This window comes from Otolemur garnettii, unplaced genomic scaffold (genome assembly GCF_000181295.1).
Source record: "Otolemur garnettii isolate 467f Iridium unplaced genomic scaffold, OtoGar3 scaffold00039, whole genome shotgun sequence".
NCBI classification, from domain to species: Eukaryota; Metazoa; Chordata; class Mammalia; order Primates; family Galagidae; genus Otolemur; species Otolemur garnettii.
Window position 1 is genome coordinate 1,655,463 of NW_003852434.1, and position 8,084 is coordinate 1,663,546.

Here is an 8,084-nt window from a genome sequence, read left to right on the forward strand (position 1 = left end):
CAGGAACAGAGATGGACCCTCAGCACCCCAGGCACTACCCAAGTGGATTTCCATGCAGAACCATGTTGGTGGCCCTGGTGACCTGTGGAGATCTGGTCTTCTTTGGATCAGAAAAGAATTTAAAAGATGTCCCTCAGGAGGACTGTGCCGGTCAGCTCCATGGAGTTTCAGTCAAGGAGTTTCTGAGCCTATGGATCTACAATATTTGACTGCCTGGGGCATCATGCTGGTGGATATTTGGCATTCTCTGAATCACACACACTTAGCCCATTTCTGGAAGCTTGCAGTGGTTTGGGGGAAGGCCTGACAGAGTGCCTCATGGATTCCTGCAGCATGGATGCCCTGGGGGCACAGAAGACCACGGCTTCTTGCAAGGACTGAGATCTCTGTCCTCACCTCAGATGAGAATTTTTGGTTGGATCTCTGCCAGCTACCCTTTAGAGTTGCCTTTGAAATGGTGTTACCTTTCACAGGACTGTCATTGAGGATCACAAAATAGATATTGGTTTGTGAAACGTACACTTCTCTTAGTAAGAGACTCCCCCATGTGTGTGGAAAGGTTGGTGCTGTGCTGAGCCCATGAAGAAGTGGGATTGGGGCCACGGTCTGTCCCTCAGAGGCTCATGGCCTGAAAGGAGCACATGCCTTGTTCACTGGGTCACATTTCCCAGAGATCAGAGATGCAACTTCTATTCCCTTCTTGGTGCTTGCTGACTGTGTGATCTTAGGGCCGATCACATTCCTTGTCCAGCCTTTCATACCTTCATTGGTAGGGACGCTGTCTGATTTCTTTTCTAAATTGGGATACCTAAGCGTGAAAGGGGCACTAGAATACTTCCCGTGGGTTGAGAAGTGTAAACCAAGTGGCTATGAACAGACGAAGCCCAGTGGCCCCTAGACTCATCGGGCAGCCAGTGGACCATGCTGCTGGTTTGTATCTTGGTCCAAATCTGCTGCTCCCATTTGCCCACTGCATTTGCATCAGCAGTTTGCACTTCTGTTTACAGCATATGAGCTCATCATCTCACCAGGGTGCCTTCAGCTGCTTGGAAAAACCCGTTTCTCTCGGAGCCCAGTTATCTCAGGCTGTGACTACAGCAGGCCCCACCTGTTTTATTTTACTGATGGGCCCCTGTGGAGATCAACAGCCATAGTCCTAGGGACCTGGGGCACTCAGATGCCCACCAGCCTGTACATGCACCCCAGCTGGCATTCCCTCAGATGGGTCAGTGCCTGGACCTCAACAGAGGTGCCCTGTCTGGGGGTCTGCAGAGTCACCCGGACAGAAGAGTTATGACTCATTTTCCAGGCCAAGTCTGGAGACAAGGAGTTCTCAGGAGGGCAATTGCTTAATAGCTGGTGTTTATGAATGCTTGGACTGGGACTGTGTAAATTCCCACCCTTTCACATGTAAAGAAACTTAAGTTCAGAGAAGTCCAGAAAGCTGCCAAGGCTGTCTAGAGAAAGAGTGAAGAAGCTGAGGTTTGCATTCCATTCTGTAAACCTTCAACGACCCTACTCTTTCTGCTTGGCTAGCATTTCTAAAGTGTGCAGATGAGATACGCAAAATGACAGCAGGTTACGGGGGGGCACTTTTTAAAAAAAAAAAACTGTTTTATATTTATTTGAACTTGAGACCACAATTGGCATACGAGACCTGTGATTTTCCAGATATTATTGCTTAGGGTATAAAGTACATATTTAAGAAACGGTCAACTCTGTGAAGTATTAAGATAGTAAATGAACACAGCCCTCTTTTTTTTTTTTTTTTTTTGAGACAGAGTCTCATTTGGTCACCCTCAGTAGAGTGCCGTGTGTCATAGCTCACAGCAAAAGAACTCCTGGCTTAAGTGATTCTCTTGCTTCAGCCCCCAAGTAGCTAGGACTACTGGCGCCCACCAACAACCAGCTATTTTTAGAGACAAGGTGTCCCTCTGGCTTAGGCTAGTCTTGAACCTGTGAGGTCAGGCAATCCACCTGCCTCTGCCTCCCAGAGTGCTGGGATTATAGACATGAGTCACCTTGCCCAGCTGAACACACCCCTCTTGAACAGGACTAAATTTGGAATACAGTCCTTGCTTTGATTTCTAATACTTTGGTTGTGTGACTGTGGCCACAACACTGGAGGGACAGTATCTGAGCCTGTGACTTGAGTAGATGTGTCCACTTCATGTCAACTGCACTATTTAGTCCACTGCGATCCTTCATAAATCCAGAAAATCATGATGAAGTGACTGCAGCGCTCAGTCTGAAGACTGAAAATAAAAATAGTCCCAGAACAATAGTTTTCATAACACTATAATTCTGCTTGAACTGGCGGTGGCTTCTGATCTGGACCCTGTCAAATCTTTTATATTTATCTTGTGCCATAAGTTTTCCAACCAATCCCGTTATTACTCTGATATTGACTTATGAAATAGTAAATATTCCCTCTATGCAATTTTTAATAAAAACATGCTCTTAGCAGCCACTTTCCCCATTTGGTCTGAGTTCTGCTTCTCCCTCCTCTAAAAAATACGCGTTTTTGTAAACAGTAACCAATAATTAGAATTTGTGGATCTCTTCTTTAAGGTGCACAAAGTCAAATGAGAGTACCTGTGTCTGAGCTTTATAAAGTAGGGTACTTACAGGCACATAAGCTTAACCAAGATAACCACAATGTGTCTTCTTAGAGCAGGGATTCTTAGCCTATGGGTTGCAACCCTTTTACAACAATGAAAATACATCCTGAGTACCAGATATTTAGATTACGGTTCATAACAGTAGCAAAATTATAGAGTTATGAAGTAGCAATGAAAATAATTTTAAGGTTGGGGTCACCACAACATGAGGAACTGTAGTAAAGGGTCGCAGCATTAGGAGGCATTAGGAAGGCTGACAACCACTGTCCTAGAGCATCTAATATACTACAGTATCTGGCGGGGGGAATTTTTTTTATGTCAATGAGTTAGAAAATTAGAATGCACAATTTATATTAGCATTTATGATAAAACACAAGATTAAGCCGTTTAAAATGCAAAGCTATATTCAAATGTCATTACCACTATCAAGTTTCAGAATCCCCAGGTGTCCAGGAAGCCAAATGACTTCAAGACTTATCTGCAGAGTTCAACTTCCCGAAGCCTATCAGGTAGGTGATGAAATAATTGTGTAAACCGAAGAAGGTGTATTAATAATGATGTATGAATTCTCCTAAAGCAAGCACATTCTTAGAAGTCTTCTGGAAAAGCCATTCTAGAATCCACCACCTCCACTCCACGGGCAGAATTGAATGCTAATGACAGCCTTATCAAAGAAAATTGCCAGATTGGGGCCATAAAGTCCTCTCAAGTCAAATGACAAAGGAAGCTCTCTGTAAATGGCAGGGCCTAATTACTATAACCACTGTCTCCTGTGACATTCCTTTTGCTCTGATTTTCTACTGTGTGTAAATGATTTTAGTTTGATAAAATATTCCAAATGTCCTGTTTTCTGCTATCTCATCTACCTTAAAGGTATTTTATTACTTCAATGAATTATGCCAATATTAGTAATATAGACTTTCCTCTATGAACGAAGTCAGTATCTACTTATATTATCAGGAAGGTGCTAATAGGCCTGTCAAAGAAATTGCAATTCCATTCCTATTTTGTCATTATATTTAACCTAAGAAGTTTCAAACATGTCTGTACACCTTACAATGCCTACCAGTGGATGCCTTTTAAATTACTAAATGCCTTTTAAATTAGATTAACCCTTCAGTTTTCACTGAAATAAATCATATTTTATTTCGGCTAAAACTACTTATATCTCAAATTTTATCTCCCTTCTCTTAGAAGGATTTTCACTTTGAGTTTAAATGCATGGTTTCTGCAATGCAATAACAGTAAGTAGCTAACAGTGTTATACTTAGAGCCCTGTTCTAAGCCCATACTATGTCAAATGCATATGCCACCTCATTTATTCCTCACAAAATACTGAAATAGGTATTATTCCTAGTTTACAGATAGAGCTAAGCACACAGCATCTGCCTATGATCACACAGCATCTGGGCCCCCTACAGTGCCTCTCCCATGTTCTAGTTACTATTAGCCCACTGTGCATGTGCTGATTCACAAATCACATGTATGCTTATATTCTCACTATTAGTTTTCACAGAATGATACACTATATGAAAGTAAATGACATACTTTGTAAGCTTTAAAGTGTTACACAAATGACAAATAGCTTATCAAAGAGAAAAACTACTGACATCAATAAACGATCAAAAAGACAGATAATCAAATTTTACTTCACTGCTACTTGCAAGGGTTTGGGAACTGAATCCTGTTTTCCTAGAATGGCATTCTTTCCACGCTATGAAGGAACTCACCAAACTGTCAGATGGGATAAAAGTGAAGTGCAAACACTTTTTCTGGAGACGTTTTAACCTTATTTCTCTTCCTCCACTACACTCAGAGATGACCGATTGGAACTGCTGATTGTGCAAATAGTATTAGTACAGAATTGCCATGTACGAGGCTTAAAATTATTTTTCTTCAATTCTCTGTGGGCACAGTGAAGTACTTCAAGCACAACCTCTGCTGAGCCACTTTAAGATTTGCAGCAGTGGAAAACTGGAAATAGAAACTTATCCCCAACATAGTTCAATTTGGAAACTGAAGTTAAGAGAAAGTCATTAAAAATTCAAGTTAAGTAAGATTTATTGAGTGCCTCCAGTGTGCATGGCCCTTTATTAGACACATTAAAATTTAGGCACAAAATAGACACAAGATCCCTGACCTCAGGACCTTATCATCTAATTAGCAAAACACAAATTAGAAAACAGTAGACAAAATGATTACATGTCAATGCCCAATGACTAGAGTCAACCAACGTTAAAGAGCTGGAACATAAGGACCCCCAAATGGCATCTAATCCTAAAATCATTTATAAAATGTATTTAGCCTCAGAATCGACAGGACTTCAATTAAGTTTCAATGCAGATAAACAGTCAAAAAGATGCAAATACACTGAAACACTTAAGAACCCTATTAATGACTTTTGTTATTTTGGATCTTCTGTTTTCTTCTAATTATGGTCCGAAGCCTCCTCAATACCAATTTATCTGACAGAAGCATGTCATCTTGCTGTTCTAGATAATCTAGTAAATTTTCAGTCCATTCAAGTGCAGCTTTATGGCTAATGTGTTTCTCTGGATTCGGTTCCAGTTTTCTAGTCTTACTGGAAGTCTTTTGCTCCGCAGCCTTGGCCTGGTCCTCAGCACTTTCACTGTCAGTGAGCACCTGACAACTTGAGTCATTACTTCGGGAGTCAAACCACTGATCAATGTTCTCAATGTCAACTTGTTCACATTCTTCCGTATTCTGTAAAACCGTTGCTAAGTTAGCTGCTAAAATGGCTCCTTCATCCATGTTCATGCCTGAATTCTCTTCAACACCAGGGAGAAGTTTTTTCCAAGCTCTGGTTATGGTACTAGATTTTACCATGTTCCAAGCTCTTGATACTTCATAAACTGCATCCAACACTGTCAAATTCTTCCAAAACATTTTTGGGTCTATTCCCTCATCCATGTATTTCTGGAGAAGTCCTGCTCGGTAGTATCTTTTTACAGTGGCTAGAACTCCCTGGCTCATAGGTTGGATTAAACTTGTGACATTTGGTGGCAAATATTTCACAGTTATTCTGCCATCATCTGAACTCAACATTTCCTCATCAGGATGAGCTGGTGGGAAATCTAAAAGCAGCACTGCTTTTTCTAGAAGCCCCTTTGATTTCAAATGCTTCTGTACCTGTGGCACAAAGTATTTTTCAAACCATTGTCTGAAAACAGATTGCTCTATCCACGCACTTTTTTGACTGAAATAAGTAACAGGAAGGTTTGAAAGGTCAGTTCCTTTGAATGCACGAGGTTTTTTTGCCTTCCCCACGACACAAAGATTAAGTTTATGTAAACCTGTGGCATTTGCACAGCACATAATAATGATTCTCTCTCTGCTCGACCTATACCCAGAAGTACTTTGCTCGTTTTCAAGAGCTAATGTCCTTGATGGTAGACATTTCCAGAACAATCCTGTTTGATCAGCACCATAAATTTGCTCTGGTTGTAGATTCTCTCTCTCAACAAATTCCTGAAAGTTCCCACAAAATTCACTGGCAGCAGTTTCATCTCCTTTTAATTTTGTTCCTTTGCCAGCAGCCTTTGGGATACCATGGCGCTGCTTAAATCGAGTTAGCCAGCCAGATGATGCATTAAAATCACCTTCCATCCCCAAAGCATCAAAAAAGAACTTGGCTTGTTTTGCACAAATCGTTCCAGACACTGGAATCCCGTTCATTTTCTGCTGGTTAAACCACTCTATCATAACTCTATCGAGTTCCTCGTATGTTGATGACTTCATAGATTTACGTTTGGATACCCCACTAGTGGGATCTGAACTGTTTGCATAGTTTATAATCCTCTCTTTGTTCTTTTTAATATCACGAACAGTGGACTCACCAATTCCATACACCACAGAAAGTTTTTTGAAAGAAATGCCTTCCTCAAGTTTCTTAATAATGTCAAGCTTGTCCTTAATTGTCAACACCACACGCTTGCGTTTGCCCAGCATTTTAAGGGTCTAATATTTTAGGCAATTACTCGCACAAGATAATTAACAACTTAGATTTCAATACAAAGAGAATAGAAAATGAGGTCTTAAGATTCTTCCCTTCTCTCACACACTGGACCTAGATGATAATGTGATGGCCAATTTACAGATATGAATCCTTTCCCTTGCAGGCCTGTTTTAAATTTACAAGTTCTTACAATACCTGTCTCCAGTTATACCTGTTTTTGTCCTCCTCCTCCTCACTTAGTATAAGTTCTTTTCATGAACTGCAATCTTACTGGAGGTTAGAGTTTGAATCAATACTGTACTAGCAAGGTCTCTAAAACAGGATGATTGCAGACTCAATTACTGCAATCATTGCTAGTAAGGTTTTTTGATAAAGCCTCTAAGACTCAGAGAAACAGTTTGAGAAATGTGCTAGGGAATAAACAGCTAAAGTCAAGAGAGGACTTGCAAAGCTGACATACAGGAAAATATAATGGAAAAGCTCACCCCTGACTATGTGGTCTTTGTCAAGCAATGGATTGTATGGAATGCTGTCTCTCTAGGCAAGGGCTACACGTTATGCGAGCTGAGTGCTTATGGAAATCAAAGGCAAGCCAGGTAAGGTGAGCTGGACAGAAGTGAGCGGTGCCAGCAAGGCAAAAGCGGCCAGGCAGAAAATTCTGAACTTTAACGCGACTTGTACCTAGTGGATTTGGCAACTGCAAAGGAGGAAGGAGTACAAGAGGCGATGTCACATTATTAAAGAAAGCATCAAAAAACTTCATTGGTGGAAATTAGGCCCTGATGTAAAGGCTATGGGGTGGGAAGCTCGCTGAAGATGGTGCTACAATAATCCCGGTGAAAGATGATCCTCTGTGGGCCAGCAGAAGTAGTTCCTCTGGGGGCCGTATAGGTACTCGGAGCCTCCGAAACCTAAAGAAAATACCAAAAACATTTTTTTTTTCAATTCAATATCAGGAACTGTGGCATTACCCACATCTATCCGCAACTATGTTGAGAAAATTAACGCTTTTTATTAGTGTGACAGATAGTTAAGTACGACAATACTGCTTTCAGGCATTATCCGGGTGACACCGAGGGACCTGAGTAGCCTACCTCCCGAAATTAAGAGGTCAGAGAGAGCCGGGGTAGGAAGGGCCTCTCCCCGCGGGCGAGCTCCAGAGCGCGGGACGTCTTTCCTCCCGCGGAGGGAGCTCGGATCCTGCCGTGGACGCCAGCGACCGGGGTGTCACCGCCGCAGCCAGCCGGCCAGCGAGCGGCCGCTGGGCGCGGGGAACGCCATTCCGCCGGCCGGGGGCATCGCTCTCCGACCGCCGGCACGGCGGTCAGACCGCACCAAGAGCAAATGGAGTCTCCCGAGGGAGGCTGACACCGGCGGCGCGGCGGCTGCGGCGACAGGAGAGCGTCGCCGCCGGAGCCGGAAGGCGGGGGATTAGAGAGCACGCGCGCGCCCCCGCAGGAACGTTTCCTCGGCTGGAAGGCGGGGCC

At 42.7% G+C, this 8,084-nt stretch overlaps 1 protein-coding gene across 1 annotated transcript; it reads right to left on the minus strand.

The window, feature by feature from the left end:
• Positions 1 to 4,645: 4,645 nt before the first annotated feature.
• On the minus strand, positions 4,646 to 8,062 carry TIGD2 (tigger transposable element derived 2). The gene is made up of 2 exons (XM_003790016.3): positions 7,692 to 8,062; positions 4,646 to 7,508 (listed from the first exon to the last, which is right to left on the minus strand). Exon 2 carries the CDS (start codon positions 6,588 to 6,590, stop codon positions 5,013 to 5,015), a length of 1,578 nt encoding a protein of 525 aa, XP_003790064.1. The 5' UTR covers positions 6,591 to 7,508; positions 7,692 to 8,062; the 3' UTR covers positions 4,646 to 5,012.
• Between the last annotated feature and the right edge of the window lie 22 nt (positions 8,063 to 8,084).